Source organism: Gopherus evgoodei, chromosome 21 (genome assembly GCF_007399415.2).
Source record: "Gopherus evgoodei ecotype Sinaloan lineage chromosome 21, rGopEvg1_v1.p, whole genome shotgun sequence".
In the NCBI taxonomy this organism is placed as follows: Eukaryota; Metazoa; Chordata; order Testudines; family Testudinidae; genus Gopherus; species Gopherus evgoodei.
In genome coordinates, this window is record NC_044342.1 from 10,264,267 (window position 1) to 10,281,553 (window position 17,287).

The 17,287-nt window shown below is 42.2% G+C and overlaps 1 protein-coding gene and 1 pseudogene across 1 annotated transcript; both read right to left on the reverse strand.

The window, feature by feature from the left end:
- Positions 1 to 4,355: 4,355 nt before the first annotated feature.
- LOC115638030 (olfactory receptor 8S1-like) lies at positions 4,356 to 5,291 on the reverse strand. Its single transcript, XM_030539627.1, has one exon. It carries the CDS (start codon positions 5,289 to 5,291, stop codon positions 4,356 to 4,358), a length of 936 nt encoding a protein of 311 aa, XP_030395487.1.
- A 10,435-nt stretch (positions 5,292 to 15,726) lies between these two features.
- Positions 15,727 to 16,656, reverse strand: LOC115638031 (annotated as a pseudogene).
- Between the last annotated feature and the right edge of the window lie 631 nt (positions 16,657 to 17,287).

Genomic DNA, 17,287 nt, shown 5'->3' on the forward strand with positions numbered 1-17,287 from the left:
GGTAATTGAGCTTAGAGGAATTCATGCTGGTACCCCATCTTTTGGACACTAAGGTTCAGAGTGGGGAATTGTATCATGACACACCCTCTCTGCTCTTCTCTTGGCAGGCAAAGTAATTGAACAGGTAAAAGGAGGATCAGAGGGATGGACATTAACATGGAAGAGATCTCTTGGTCTATCAGTAGTGATTAAGTGCATTGAGACCTGATCATGGAATCAGGACTCCTTTCTTCCATTTTTAACTCTGACACTGACTTTCTGTTTGACCTGCTGCAAGTCATATCAATTCTCTGGGCCAGAGTAGACAATCTTGATCATCTAGTCTGACCTCCTACATAACACAGGCTATAACATCCAGTTGAACTATAATCATGCTTAGAAACACAACCAGTCCCAGATTTTACAAGATATTTAGGTGCCTAAAGATATAGATAGGTACTTAGTGTTTTTATAAAAAGTGTCTAGATGTCTACCTCCCATTAAAATCAAGCCACATAGACATGTTAGAAAAGACCACCAAGCAGTTATCTGCTTCTTTGAGCATCTAAACACCTTTGGAAATATGGCCTATGTGCTTAAAAAGTACCTACCAAAATGGGACCCCCACTCTTGTTCGGTGTCTCTAGTTATTCCTGCAATAGAAATTATAAATAAATAGCAATTTTAATCCATAAAAACAGCCATGCTGGGTCAGACCAGAAGTCCACCTAGCCCAGCATCCTGTCTTCTGACACTGGCCAATGCCATCTGCTTCAAAGGAAATGAACAGAACATGTAATCATTGAGCGATTCATCCTGTCGCCCATTCCCAGATTCTGGCAAACAGAGGCTAGGGACACCATCCCTCCCATACTAGCTAATAACCATGAATGGACTTATCCTCCATTAATTTATCTATTTTTTTTAACCCTATTATAGTCTTGGCCTTCACAACATTCTCTGGCAAAGAATTTCCCAGGTTGACTGTGAGTTGTGTGAAGAAATATTTCATAATATTTCCTACTGGAGCATCTCAAATGTCCTTCTAACCCAGTATCCTGTCTAGCCCAGTATCCAGTGGCCAGTGCCAGGTGCCTCAGTGGGAATGAACAGTGGAGGTAATCATCAAGTGATCCATACCTGTTGTTCATTCCCAGCTTCTGGCAAACAGAGGTTAGGGACACCATTCCTGTCCATCCTGGCTAATAGCCATTGATGAAATTATCCTACATGAATTAATCAAGTTCTTGGTTGACCCCTGTTATGGTTGTGGCCTTCACGATATCCTCTGGAAAGGTGTTCCACAGGTTGACAGTGTGTTGTGTGAAGAAATATTTACACATGCTGCCTATTAATTTCATTTGGTGACCATTAGTTCTTGTGTTATGAGAAGTAGTAAACAACACTTCCTTAGCTGGGCAGAGGGATAGCTCAGTGGTTTGAGCATTGGCCTGTTAAACCCAGGCTTGTGAGTACATTTCTTAAGGGGCCATTTGGAGAACTGGGGTAAAAATCTGGGGATTGGTCCTGCTTTGAGCAGGGAGTTGGATTAGATGATCTTCTGAGGTCCTTTCTAACCCTAATATTCTATGATCTACTTTCCCTACTCCAGTAATGAGATGATGTAGTGAGACAGTCATGGAGCTGAGAATAACTCAGACCTCTTTTTTTAAAAAATGGCATCACATTACCTATACTCCAATCATTTGGTACAGAAGCTGATTTAAATGATACGTTACATAATACAGTTAGTAGTTCTGCAATTTCATATCTGAGTGCCTTCTGAACTCTTTGGTGAGTATCATCTGGTCCTAGTGATTTATTACTGTTCTGTTTATCAATTTGTTCCAAAACCTCCTATAAGGACACCTTCATCTGGGACAGTTCCTCAGATTTGTCACCTAAAAAGAATGGCTCAGGATGGGGAATCTCCCTGACATCCTCATCCGTGAAGATCGATACAAAGAATTCATTTGGTTTCTCCGCAGTGGCCTCATCCTCCTTGAGTGCTACTTTAGCACTGTGGTTTTGCAGGTCCCACTGCTTGTTTAACAGGTTTTCTGCTTCTGGTGTAATTTAAAAAATTGGTCCAGAAGGATATTAGCTCCCAGTTCCCAACTCTTGTCCCTAGGAAATATTTTCTCTCTGACACAATAATGGAAATCTGGACTCCTAGAGCATGTCTACACTGCATTGTAAACCCAGGTCTCTGGGATCTGGGCTTGTAGATTTAATGTTTCCAGGCCCATACTTAAGCATCCATACTGCATTGTAAACCTGGGTTTACCTGGGTCTCACAACCAGGATAATGCTTCCATACTACTTTATGCAGACCTTCTGATTTGGGTCTGTGGCTTGAGCTGCATCAACGCTGCAAACTGATAGGGGTTGGGCCCATATTGCAGTGATACTCAGGTGCAGATTCACCCCTATTCCAGACTCTGCAGGATTGAGTCCTGAGGGCTTGCTGACTGAAGCCAAACTGATTTGTGTGTGGATGGTAATGAGCCTTGGGCTTAACCCTGAATCTGAACCTGGGGTAACTATGCAGTGTTGACATACTCATAATATCCTATGCACACTTATCTGTCTATAGTCTATACTTCCATAATCTTCCTTATGGTATTATCTGAGCACTTCACAGTCTTCAGTGTCTTTGTCCTCATCATGCTTTTGTGAGATAGGCAGTTACTGTTATAACCTGATTTATGGAAAGAGACGAAGGGCCAGATTTGTAAAAATGTATAGAGGTGTTTGGCCTATTGGTGCAGGTAGGTGACTAGCAAGGTTTTTAAAAGTGCCTGGTGACCAGATCTTTAAAGGTATTTAAGTGCCATGTACTTCAAAAAATTCCAGTAGGCCCTAGATGCTTAAATTTCATTGCTTTCAAATTAAGCTTTAGAAAACCAGGTGGCTATCTGCAACTTTTGTCACCTAAATACCTTTGAAAATCTGCCCCCATGTGAATTGCTGAACATCACATAGGAGACATATGGCAAAGCCGTGAATGGTCTGTAAGTCTCCCAGGCATCTAGCTAGCTCTGTAATACCCCAACCATCCTTCCTGCTTTACAACACCAGATACAAATTCACTCTACATTATGAGGAAAGAGTGGGTAAGGACTGTCCAGTGGCTAGCAGGTTGAGTCAGATTTCCATCTTTTGCCTCCTTTTGCCTGCAAAGCAAACTCCCTTTGAGCCAGCATTTCACTTAAAATATCATGTTAGTCCAAATGCGTTTGTGCACATAGGGCCACATCAGTTGCATAAGTTTGGGTGGAACGTAGCAGGTTTTTGCAAATTCTGTTCCGCAGAAGGGATCTCAGGGGACTTCTGGGGGTATATCAAGAGAGGGGACAGGGTCAGTTTGTATTCAGCTCCTTTCTCACCCATTCACCCTAAAGTGCATGTGTAAAAACTGAGGAGAGTGAAGATGAAAGTCTGACAGACTTTCCTACCACCACATTTCTCTTTAGAGATACTAGCTCATGCCTTAATATGCAGGCTGGGTACTACCAAGTCCTTTCCAACTCTAAGGTTTTTGATACAGTTCAGGACAAATGCACTTGTGTTCCCCTTCCATGGCCCCTTGAGGGCACCCACTCTAGGCTTCCAGCTCTCTTGGGCAGCAGCAGAGATCCCAATCCTACTTGACAAGGGGTTTTCCAGATTGCATTGTTCCCTGCCTACACTGTGATATTCCCAGCAAGCTGGCCTGCCTTTGTATTTTGCTTTCTCTCCAAAGGCTTACGAAGAAAATAATTGACAGCAGTTGTAAGGCAGCACATCCCTTTCTAAGCACGTACATTTATTCTTACAGAGAAAACACATACAAAAATTAAATTCCCGATATGTATGTTAGTTTACCAGTGGTCACCCTTCAATCTTAAGGGGCCTCAGTAGGCCAAAGTCCTTCCACTCCACATTAGGAAGGATTCAGGACCCCCCAGAAAAGCCCTGAATCGATTAAAACTTAGGCTATTTGTCCAAAAGTCCTTTCTTGGTCTGTTAGTTGGTGGAGAATCCAATTTGATTCAGTATACATGAGCCTTTCCAGGTGGGGTTACCTCTCTGGAGGTGTTACACCATGAGTGAATTTGCCCTAATCACCACCCCACCTCATTCTTAGTTCCTGCAGGGCTGATGTCACCCTCCCACATGGAATTACAGACAATGCCTGGCCCACAATGATGCATCAACTTACTGCAATACAATCTCCCAAAGGTATTGCAGGAAATTGCACAGATATCACAGATATCATTAAAGACAAAAATAAAGTACTTATCAATGAAACTACATAAATACACATTCTCAGTCCATTGCATGAGCTCAGGCTATTGAAACACTCAGTTCTTCTGTGCATCTTTATTAGCTAGCTAATGAACATCACTAACATGATTTGAGTATATTTTCCACAGAGCCATTTTCACTTCTTTATTTTTAAGGCTATAAATAATGGGGTTTAACATAGGAGTTAAGATGCTGTAGTGGATGGAGAAGAGTTTATTTAGAATCACAGAGGGTGCTGCGTTGGGTTTCATATATTGTAAGAGAGCTGTCAGGTACAATAAACACACCACGGTGAGGTGAGAACTGCAGGTGGAGAAGGCTTTACTCCTGCCTTCTGCGGAGCGTATCCTCAGGATGGTGGAGATGATGTGAATATAAGACACCAAAATGGGGATGAAGGAGCTCAATCCAAATATCACAACAGATGTAAGAAGTACCATTTCATTAGTGAAAGTCGTGGTGCAGGACAGAGCTAGCAGTGAAGGGAGCTCACAGATGAAATGACTGACTTCATTGGGTCCGCAAAAATTTACATTTAATAGAAAAAGAGTGTTGACAAGTGCAAAGAAAAAACTCACTGTCCATGCACTAGCCACCAGCTGATGGCAGACTCGCTTGTTCATAATGTTCACATAGTGCAGTGGGTTACATATGGCAGCGTGTCGGTCATAAGCCATCACTGAAAGCATGAAACCTTCAGTACACCCTGACAATATAATAAGGAAAATCTGTGCAAAGCAGCCATAGACAGAAATAGTTTTCCTCTTTGATAGTAAGTTGTCCAGCATCTTGGGGATGGTGACAGAGGAGTAGAAGACATCAAGGAAGGATAGGCAGAAGAGGAAGAAATACATGGGTGAATTAAGCTGAGGATCAGTCCTTATTGCCAGCATGATCACCATATTCCCCACCAGGGTAAATAAATAAATAACTAAAAATACCAGGAAGAGGAAAAGCTTAAGCCATGGGTCATTGGAAAGTCCCAAAAGAATAAACTCAGTCACATTGTTTTGACTTTCCATTGACTGTTACACATGAAGCGATGAGCTGAGAGAATGGGGAAAAAATTAAATTAAATTAATTGATATCCTGAAAGAGGTGATCTGAGCTATAAGAAACCAGAGAATGTGACAACCTGTATGCATTCTATCAAAGGGAATCAGGCATTTTAACACGGATGGTAATCATTTATAGCGACACAGTTCAGCTGGGTAGTTCTCAGACCCTTTCTATATTATGCATCACTTCCTAAGATGCAGCTTTCACTTTGGACACTTCCCAAGTAATGGTCACAATCCCTGATCCCAGAGATTCCCTGAATTGGGAAGAACCCTTGCCCTGCACTCACTTCTCGGAGCTACAGCACCCACATGTTTCAGATACCTACCTTTTCACACACACTTTATCTTTGCTGAACAAAGCAGCATGTTTTTCATTGAGATAGATAACTTGAGATAGCTATCGCCATTTAAAGAGACAAGGCACAGGTAGATCATCATGTAGCTAGTCAAAGTCAACCCTTTACTCCACTCCCCCCACCGAATGACTGCTGGTGTTCACCTCTAATAGCTATGCTGAGGTATTGTGTGCAATGATGTAAATCAGGAGTAACTCCATCAATATCAATAATGGTACCATGGTTTGCGGAATTTTGCCCCATTTGTCAATAGTGCCTAGAGAAGCAGATCTAAAAATAACAGAGACCTCTTTTCATATTGTCTTCCCTGTGCTTGGCATTCCCCTTGGCTACTAGCTAGACATAACCCAGCCTGGCTGTCTCCTGTTCTTTCTGAGCACCAGGCTTGCTTGCTGCAGTTCCAGACTCTCAGTAAATCTGTTTGTTCATCTGTCAGCCTCCAGCATGCTGACCATTCCCACACTTCTGCCCCCCACCAAAAAGGACACTTTCTAGAACTTCAGTGCCTTTTGATCTCTCTCTTCTCATCCTTGGTCAAACAGCCCTCTCCCGAGGGTACAGGCTGAGTGGGTCCCTCTAAATAGGTATAAATCTGGCAGTTGAGTTTGAGGAGACATTTTCTTTCTTTGCCATTGTTGTACCCTCCCTTAGCACCCCGTCCTCTCTATTACAGCCTTCTTCCATTGGAATTCATGCATTCAGGTAGATAATACCAAACTGACCAGGAAACAAAATTATATATAATATTAAAAAGAAACAATACCAATATTTTCCTTCTTTATCACCTAGGAGAAGCCCAACTGCAGGCTACAATGTAAGAAATATATATACTGTTCTAAACCAGATGCCTGTGACTAAAACGCACAGGCCAATGACAGTCAGGTACAGAATCCACACACCTGTCCCAGACACCAGTAGCTCATTAGCAAAATGTCTTTGAAACAGAAAAAGCATTCAGCCTATTAAAAAGTCTCAGACTCACCTGGACTCCATATGAGGATGGATACTAATGTGAAGTTTTCACTCTGACCTGTAGCTTTTGGACTCATATAAATAAATGCATTCTCTGTCTTGCAAATCGATTGTTAAAGGATATGAAATGAGCATAACCCAGAACCAGCGAATCACTGAAGGGACATCACTGATGGTAGACTTCATTCACAAAGCCCTTATATACCCTGGCTAAGAGATTAAGAGGCTCCCTTCCTCTCAGTGAAAGATGTACAATTTATACCAGAATAATGGCTGAGGTTAATGGCTAAGGTAATCCTCAGGTTCCCTTTGGAATTGGTCCCTGAAGTTTCTCATGTGTCACACTTATTTTCACTCAATAACTAATCAAAATGTTTTAACTCTTATGTTTTGCACCCTTAAGTAAAATCCTAGGACAGACATGATTTTAACTTATTTATACATAGATCTCAAGACTCAGATCCTCAGAGGGAGAAAAACTAGTGTATCCATTGACTTAGTTTTCACCACCGCAGTCTGCTCCCAAGTTATTCTTCCCCGTCTGCCCTCCATTTCCTAGGTAGCTTTAACCAGCTCTTGGTTACACTGTGTATATTTTATTGCAGTGTTTGGGGTGGGATCTCTGTGATTTTGGTGTGACAGCACATCCTTGACACTCTAGGTTTTCTATTTAAGATTATAGCTACTCTTCTCCATGGGTGTTCAGCGGAGATGGATGCCATGCTGTTGAATGCTGTTATATTATCTGCTGACAAAACTCATAGATTTGTATTGTCTCCTACCTGTGTTGTATAGGGACACCAGTTGATCATGTCACCACAGCATCTCTCCATTCAAAACAGTATTGTTGATATGTCTGTGTGTGTCAGCCTGTAACAAGGAATGGCTTCTTTCCCCTCTTCCCTGCAGAAACTGTATGGACTCCACGGGCTGTGCCTTCACTGTTATTTTAAAGTTCCCGCCACCATTTCCACAACCATCCCTTGCAACAATATATTTACAGCACCCATGGCACTTTTTGGCCCTCTTCCCAAGACTTGAGGGGAATCAAGGTCTTTCTCCCTTGAGGGTTCAGTGTAACTGAGCTGAGCAGGCCCTGGTTCCTTACTCTCGTCTTCTTTGAGACTGTCTTTCTGACGTTTTAACAGACTTGGACTGATGGAATAATGGGCTCCTTATCCCAGCAAGCTGGCCCAACTGTCTGATTATCCCTGTTGGCTTTCTCAAGGGGAGCTAATTAACATCTGTGATTAATGTGCAGGTTCACCTGCCTGCACCCTGCACTCTGGTCATTCAGCCCTCATTTTTTTCCACCATCAGAGATGGAACCTGAGAGATGGAACCTGAGAGATGGAACTCCTTCCACAGAGTCTGAGTCATTCCTGGCTTCTTGAGCTAACAAGCCACTAGTTTCTAGCCAAAACATATACAACTTTTTCATCCTCTGTGGACTGGACACATTGGGGGGACAGGTAATGTGGACTGATGAGGACCTTACATGTTTCTTCTGAGAAGAGAAATCTCAACCGAGCACCTGAAGACAACAGCAGTTTAAATCCCCCTTGGGTGATAAATGCCATTTTGGCTGACATACCAGGGATTGGACTAGGGGCTTCCAGAGCTAACGAGCATACACTGACAGCTTGCGCTCCGACAGCTGCCTCAGACATTTGCCTCGCATAGTTTAGGTAAAGGGAGGCGCATCACACACATTGACCAGCAGTTAACATGTGCACAGTATAGCTCCACTGACCTCAAACCACGAGGAAACAGAATGGCATTGGGGCTGACACAGAACCCCTGGCTCACCTGTGTCGGGTGCCTGGAGCCACAACTCTAAACTGCGTGAGGTGGAAATGATTCAGTGCCTCCTGTAAGCCTCCATGGAGATCCCTATCACATAGATGAGGATTTGGTGCTTAGTGTGGATAAAACGGTTGAGGGGGGGAGAAGGAAGCATTCCCACTGAGTTTAAAAGGGGAAGCCCCATCTGACACACTTGCCCTGTAAACAGAAGTTACCTGACAGGATCTGGTTGCGTGTGGCTATCTCAGATCTTCATCCCAGGCTGAGGCCCTGGCCGAACTACCTTTTTGGTTTGCTTCATGCTAATCTGAATTCTGAGTGGCCAGATGATTGCCCCAAGAGTCTGAAATCTGATATTTTTCAGTGAAACACACAGAAGCCCAAGCAGTGGCTGTACAATCTTCCCCCATGTACCATTCCCTGGACATGTGCCTTCATGCTTCCCAAGAGGGCCACTTACCATAGTGACAGAGGATTTCCTTCTCCATGTCCCTGGACAGACTACAAGGAAACAAAGTATTGCCAGTAACATTGCTGTTTGGTGATGGGGACGCATGTTCTATGGGAACTGCACAAAGATCCCCAGGCCATTGCACAGAGGTCATCATAAAGTCATCAGGAGGTACTAACTGAGCTTTGCTGCTTGTCTTAACACTACTGCTAGAGACCTAGAAGGGGAATGACTGCAGTGCTGGTAGAGGTGGATGCAAGCCTGGATCATGAGCACCCCAAAGTTCTGTGATGTTTTTATTTGTTGGTCTTGTTTGTCCAATGTTAAAGAGAGGGGACATTTGTAAAATCAGAGGCTGGAGAAAGTGCTCATCTGGCATTTTCAAAGGGGCCTTGTTTTCAAAGGGGCCCAGCTACTACTGAAACACAAAAATCCAGTAAATGGAGTGATCTATAGTCCTCTATCAACCTGCAATCAGATCGTACTGTGTGATCTAGTGGTGAAATAGGCAGTATCGGAGCTGAGCTGGGAACAGCCAGACATTTTGTAAAGCTTATGAGGTGTTGGTACTGGGCTCTGGATTTGTCCCATTTTAAACAGACTGGGCCATCCTTGGAACTCCTAGCTGACCATGATTGCAGTTTAGAAAATCCTTAATGTCTGGGAGGGCTCAGCAATAGTTTTGGAGGTTTTCTGGGGGGACCTTTCTCTAATGTTTTGGCTGAAATTTTCAAAACCATTTAGGGGATTATGGACATTTGGTTCTCAATTCAATAAATGGGAACAGGGAACCTGAGTTGCCTGACAGCTTTGAAATTACCTAGGAAGCTGGACATGCTGCTGGAATACCATGTCCTTTTCTGGCACCCACAATTGAAGAAGATAGTTGTTTAATTGGAGATGGTTCAGAGAAGACCCACAAGACGGAATAAAGGATTATAAAACCTGCCTTACAGTGATATACTCAAAGAGCTTAATGTATTTAGCTTAACAAAGAGAAGGTTAAAGCTAATTACAGTCTATAGATAGGGAAGAAATATTCAATTATGGACTCTTCTATCAAGCAGAGAAAGGTATAACATGATCCAATGGCTGGAAGTTGAAGCTACACAAATACAGATTGGAAATAATGTGGTCATCTTTAATGGTGAGAGTAATTAACCATTAGAACAATTTACCAGAGGTCCTGGAGGATTCTCCATCACTGATGATTTATAAATCAAGATATTTGCTAAAAGATCTGTTCTAGCAATATTTGGAGAGGTTCTGTGGCCTGTGTCCTGCAGGAAGTCCAACTAGAGGATCAAAATGGCTTTGAAGTCTATGAAAAATCTTAGCCTTAGTGATCTAATGAGAAGCTATGACATGGGCAGTGGCACTACATGCTCTCCATGAAGGCCCTTGTCAATGTTCATCTCGCTCTCTATTCCACTCATCAGCATGGTGTGTAAAGTAAGGGACACATCCAGGTCCCCAAATCCTAATTGTTGAATGAGGTCAGAGAAAACAGCTGAACAGCTCTCCCCCTCTACCAAAGGGTGGTAGTATAGGTGCTGTAGTCCTTGGAGTGTCAAATCCAGCTCTTGTGTACAAGAGCACAACCCTACTGTAGGCCTCTCCCCTTTTCATTTATCATCAGAACATGGACCATTGCTTGACCAAAACATTCGCCCTCCTCCAATGAGAAGTTCCATATCTTTTTTTTCCCCATCAACTTAGTCATTTCATATCCTCAATTCACCTCTTTGAGGACAGCTTGGGAGAACAGATAAGCCATTGGACACAACTTGCAAGTCAGCAGACTTTGGCTATCACATGAGAAGACCATTCCACTGTCAATGAACCGTGAGTTGTTTGCTCAGTTGCATCTGCAGATTATGGTTGTATTGAAGTATAGATTACTAGATGAGATAAGACACTCAGTACCTTGGTGGTTTTAACAAGGCCTAATTTCTGGAAGTGTTACTGTTGTGTAGGCAGGATTTCGCCCTAATTGGTGACTGGACATTGGTGTTTAATGAAATATACAGCATAAATTTGCAATATACAAAACTGGTGATCTGCATCTTTATTTAAGTCTCCCAGAAGCCTGAGTGAGCTCCTACCTGCTGTCCATTGAAGAACTGAAAGAATACAGGAAAAACAAATTTCTGTGAATAGTCATTTTATTTTTTAATTACATTTCTATCAGCTGAATGGATGTGTTTAGATTCTCTGAATACTCCAGCAAAGAAGATATTCATGTTCATGGAAACAGTGAACTTGAAGCTGCTGGTCTGGGATTTTCAAAGGGGCTCAAGAGGAGTTGCTGAATTCCTCTGAATATGGATAGCAGTTGGATGCCTAATCACTACTGGCCCAGATGAAAATCTCATTCATACACCCTAATCCAACAAACAAACAAACAAACAAACTCTTTAGCATGTTTAGAGCCTTTCAGGGGACAGACCCCTTTATTAAATTTAAGGACTTGCTGAAGTGATTGTCCAGATCAGTGCCTTAGTTCCGAATATTCAAAGGTGTTGAGTTTTAAATTAATAATCACTGTATTTGGACCAGAAGCTATGATAATCTAGATCAGATGAGGAGCTGCCCCTTCATTTATAAGAAACTTGTTTATAATTTATCAGTGTATCCAGCCAGGAAAGAGAAACAGAGCCTGTTAAAATATATCCAGTCAAAAAGCAGTGCTTTTCTCTCTCATATATTTAGAATTTACTCCCATGCACAAATATGGCCTTCTTATAATAACAATAATAATAACCAACCTCTAGGGTCCAGACACACTGGAACCTTGTGCAGGTAAGAGGCCATTGGCCAAATCCAGACCCCATTGATGTGAATGTCCAAATCCCAACTGTTATAGTATAGAGTTAGCTGCACTTCTACCCCCTTCTCTGGTCTCTCTGAGTGCACCTTTCAGGTTTTGTCCTTGTGCCTGTCCCACTCTTCATGCAGAATCTTGCAATTAGCCCCTTCTGAAACTAAGTCCCAACCACAGCACTTTGTGGACTGGCTGTAATTTCCCAAAAACTATTCTTCTTCTTAGTGTATGTGCAATGTGCATCAGGTGGCATTTAACTAACATTCATCAATAAGTTTGGTTCACTGGTTGGGCACTAACTTCCCCATCCCAGGCCAGGTACAGATGGGGAACGAGATGTGAACACTGATCCATGCCCCCGCCGCACCAAAGGATATGACTGGGTTTGATGACTGAAGTTTGTCCCTGAGGAGGTGTGACCAGTGCTGAGTTGGGTAACCAGAGAGCCTTCTCTCAACAAATCGTTCCTTTACCACAGAAGGACCAAAATAGCCCACAACAAAACAAAACCTACTGAAAAGATAAATGATTACAGCACAACTCCATGTCCATCACACTAAAAATCCCAATGGAATAAAACATTTGCCTCATACTCCAGGCTCAGATTATTTTATGAAACATGGCAATGCATTTTACTTCACAAAACCCTTTTGACAATAGCAAGAATTACACTTTTTAATTTATTTAGATAAAAATATTTTAAAATATGCCAGTGCACAGCTCTAGATGCCCTAACACATTATTAATATCACTCTGAAATCCCAATTTCATTAAAATAATTATCAGAACAGGAACCCAGGCATTATGACACTTACAGAAACTCTTTTCTGCCCATCATCGTTATGGGAAACAAAATTGCAGCTCTCTAAGGAAAAACCTTTCAAATAAATTGTGACATTGATTCCCCAAATACATGGCCAAAAAGAACCAACACCCAGCCATCTAATCATATCTCTCCTTTCAAAAAACAAACCAAATTTAGAAAAAAGTAAGCAAATCAACAAACTAATAAACAAAACATAAACAAAAGAAGAAACAATCAAGCAAAGAAACAAAATCATTCATACCCCAAGTAAAAATTTTACCTTGAAGTAGGAGGAGAGGCAGACACAACATGATGTTCACTAGGGATTCAACTGTAGCTATTGATTTTGTATGAAAGATGCTCAGCTAGCATGGTGATAATGGCAGTATAAATCCTTAAAATGACAAAATGTGTATGGAAACACAGAGTTCCTGTTCTTATTTACATCAAGCAGATTTTCTGGGTGGGAATGCAAATGTTCGCAGTGATCCTTCGAAGCATATGGGCTGGTCGGAGGGATGTTGGCTTCCACATACCAAATCCTACCGGGTCCGTGGGGAGGATGCATGTGGAACTGGATAATTCACCAAGACATTTGGAAAATTAAACCAACTGGTAGGCCAAACCAATTTATAGTCAGTGGTCCTGAAATAACATCCGATATCTGGATAGGAAATCAATGAACACTCTGGCCATTATCAGGGGGGTGGCCATGTTAGTCTGGATCTGTAAAAGCAACAAAGAGTCTTGTGGCACATTATAGACTAACAGACATTTTGGAGCATGAGCTTTGGTGGGTGAATACTCACTTCATCAGATGCATTTCATTAGAGCCCCACAGCTTCAGTATGTACGTAAACTGAAGCCAGGAAAAGTTGTCACAGCTTATGACAGCATTTGTTGGGAGGGTATAGGACAAAATACCCTAACAGGACATCTACTTTCCCCAGCAAATGACATCTGTATGCTTGTCGAGGACACCATTAATATGGAAGTGTGTGTAATTTGTCTGTGGTTTTAAGCTTTAAAAAGCTTCTGTGTTCCTTGAATCAGGGGGCAGCTACTGAGATCTGTTAACCCCCCTGCACTTGTATCAGTAAAGGAGCCTCAGGATTAACTGATCCAAACTCAATGTGTGGTCAGTTTTTCCACAACATCTGAAAACATCCACTCAATGTGCAGCAGCAGACAAAAAGAAGAACAGAATGTGGGAAATCATTCAGAAAGGGATAGAAAATAAGACAGAAAATATCATATTGCCTCTATAGAAAACCAGGGTATGCCCACATCTTCAATACTGCATACAGATGTGGTCTCCCCTTTTCAAAAAAGATATATTGGAATTGGAAAAGGTTCAGAAAAGGGCAAAAAAATGATTAGGGGTATGGAACAGCTGTCATATGAGGAGAGATTAATAAGACTGGGACTTTTCAGGTTGGAAATGAGATGACTAAGGGAGGATATGAATGAGGTCTATAAAATCATGACCGACATGGAGAAAGTAAATCAGGAAGCATTATTTACTCCTTCTCATAACACAGGAACTAGGGGTCACCAAATGAAATTAATAGGCAACAAATTTCAAACAAACTAAAGAAAATATTTCTTCATACAAAACATAGCCAAACTGTGGAACTCCTTGCCAGAGGATGTGATAAAGGCCAAGACTATAACAGGGTTCAAAAAAGAACTAGATAAATCCATGGAGGAGAGGTCCATCAATGGCTATTAGCCAGGATGGGAACAGTTGGCGGCCTTAGCCTCTGTTTGCCAGAAGCTGGGACTGGATGACAGGGGATGGATCACACAATAGTTGCCTGTTCTGTTCATTCCCTCCAAAGCACCTGGCTTTGGACATTGTCAGGAGACAGGATAGTGGGCTAGATGGATCTTTGGTCTGACCCAGACCTCTATCATATCAATTCCTAGTTGTGACTTTTCCAAGCTGAAAAGTTTCAGACCTTTTAATCTCTCCTCATTTGGAAGCTGTTCCATTCCCCTAAACTTTTTTGTTGTTCTTTTCTGTACTTTTTCCATTTCTAATAAATCTTTTTTTTAAGATGGGATGCTCAGAAATGCATGCAAAAATCAACATATGGATATAACATGGATTTATATAGTGGAATTATGATATTTTCTGTCTTATTATCTATCTTTCCTAAAAGTTCAATGGAAAAATGGATTTTTGATCAAATCAGAAATGTGTCCAGTTTTTCATTCTAAATGAAGAAATGGAAAAAAAATTAAAATAAAAAGTCTATTTAAATAATTCCATTATCAGAAACATACTTTTTTAAAAAAGCATTAAAAGGTTTTCAAAAAAACATTTTTTACTGAAAATTGGACATTTTCACAGAAACCTGAAACATTTTACCCAAAATGCCTTTTGACACTGAACATGTATACAAACATTGCATGATTTTCTTGATAACTCAACATTTCTACAAAAATGTTTGTATGTTTTTGAAAAAGAATTTTTGGAGTTTTGTTTTGTTTTTTTATTGCAAAAATCAAAACAAACAAATGAACAAAAAGACCCAAAAGATTCTTGTGGGAAATTTTCTTACAAAACAAAACTTTATGTATTTATTTACTTCCTGTGAAAATAATGGGCCTTTTTTTAGCTAATGATACAGGTTTCTACAGTTAGCAAAACAGATGCACTAGAGTATACGAGGCACACAAGCTATGGATTTATCACCATGGGGTCCTTGGGGAGCATGTTGATTGATGTTTCCCAACTATAAATTCCAGTAACTAAGGCAGGAACAAGAAACAAGGTGTTTCAAAGCTCTGTTCTACCAATTTCTTTCCTAAGTGGGAAAACTACTCCTCAGAAATTGCTGATGTTATGTTAAGAAACTGAAAATTGACTTCTGAATTGTTTTAAGCTTTTCAGTAAAGAAAAACCAAGCTTTTATATTCCCCAAATGTTACACCTAATACTGCCGAAAACTAAAAAACATTCAGACAAAAACAGAGAAATCTTTGACACTTGGAATAACAATCCCTGTGTACACACACGCAGAGCCTTTCATTCAAATGAGTATGGAACCCATGAGTCCTAACTCCCACGTTCTACCCACTAGACATCACTCCCATCCTAGAGCTGCATATAGAACCCAGGTGGCTCCTAAGCCAGTTCACTATAAATTAGAAGACAATGCCTCCCCTTCACCTGCCTATCTCCTGCCCAAAACTTTTCGGAGTGAGCCTTTCACCTCCTTATTCCTCAGGCTGTAGATGATGGGGTTGAGCATGGGGATTATGATGCCATAGAGCACGGGCAGTGCCCGGTCCTGCTCCTGCAAGTAGATGGAGTTGGGGCGTAGGTAGGTGAGGAGGATAGTGCCAAAGTAGAGGCTGACCACGGTCAGGTGGGAGGTGCAGGTGGAAAAGGCCTTGAGGCGACCTTCCCTTGTGTGTATCCTAAGGATGGCCAGCGCGATGTACACATAGGACACCAGTGTCCCCAGCAAAGAGCCTGAGACAAGGCGACCACCCAAGGCAAAGGTGGCAGCCTGGTCGACCTGCGTGTCAGAGCAGGAGAGCTGTAAGAGTGGGGGGATATCAAAAAAGAAGTGGCGGAGGATGTTGAACCAGCAGAAGAACGAACAGGATGGACACCAAGCATGAGTGCACAGTTGAGTTGGCCAAACTTATGGCCCAGGCAGCTGCAGCCAGCAAGGCTCACACCTGCCATCTCATGAATGTACAGTAGTGCAGTGGGTGACAGATGGCTACATAGCGGTCGTAGGCCATACCTCTAGAATCAGGCACTCAATCCTCCCAAAGGAGATGAAAAAGAACATCTGGGAGAGACAAACAGCCCACGAGATGGACATGTCCTGCGACAGGTAATTGGCCAGCATCTTGGGCACGGTGGAGCTGATGTAGGCAATGTCCACCACCGAGAGGTTGCCAAGAAAGAAGTACGTGGGTGTGTGGAGTCAAGAGTCCAGGCTGACCAGCAGTAAGATGAGCATATTGCCCAGCAGAGCCACCAGGTAAATGACTGTGAAGACCCCAAAGAGTGTGAGCTGCTCCTCTGGGTTGTTGGTGAGACCTAGGAGGATGAATTTGGTCACCGAGGTGCTGTTTTCCCGCCCCATCAGCTGGAGGAGGTCCATCCCCTAGAAGCAGAGGAAGGGCAGTAGTGTGATAGCTGAGCTGAAACATTTAGCCTTATTATGAGCTTAACTGTAAAAAGTATGTGAAAGTTAAAAAGATATCATAACCTACAGTAACAAATGGTGATGGGAAAAGGTATGAACAGGAGACAGAGACTGAGTTAGTCCAAACAAAAATGTCTCCTGGTAGAATTCAAGGACAGTGTTCAGACCATCCTTGTTAAACAAGGAACGCGTGGGGTGGGAAATCAGTGGAGTGTGGGAAAGTAGGCCTGATTGGTGGACAAAATAATGAGGGTATGGGCTATTCCCTCATCACCTCCTTTTGGGGTTCTTCAAGAAAGAGATTTGTTGGAAGAACAGACAGAGACTACTGGAATGAGGTTCACCAACATGACTGCCACCCTGACCAATTCCTGGGACCCCAGACCTTTGTCATCCTGATTCAGGGCGATGCCCTGACCAGACTGGGCCAGAGATATGGACCAAGGTGACATCACCACCTCTAACATCTCCGACTGAATCCCAACCACCACCTGAGATGAAAATAGAGCAGACAGCAGCAACAACAACAATTTCAGCCCATCTCAACTGACTGCTTTTCTTTTCTCCA

Coding starts and splice junctions, on each gene's coding strand:
- LOC115638030 (XM_030539627.1), bottom strand. CDS start 5,291: ATGGAAAGTCAAAACAATGTGACTGAGTTTATTCTTTTGGGACTTTCC.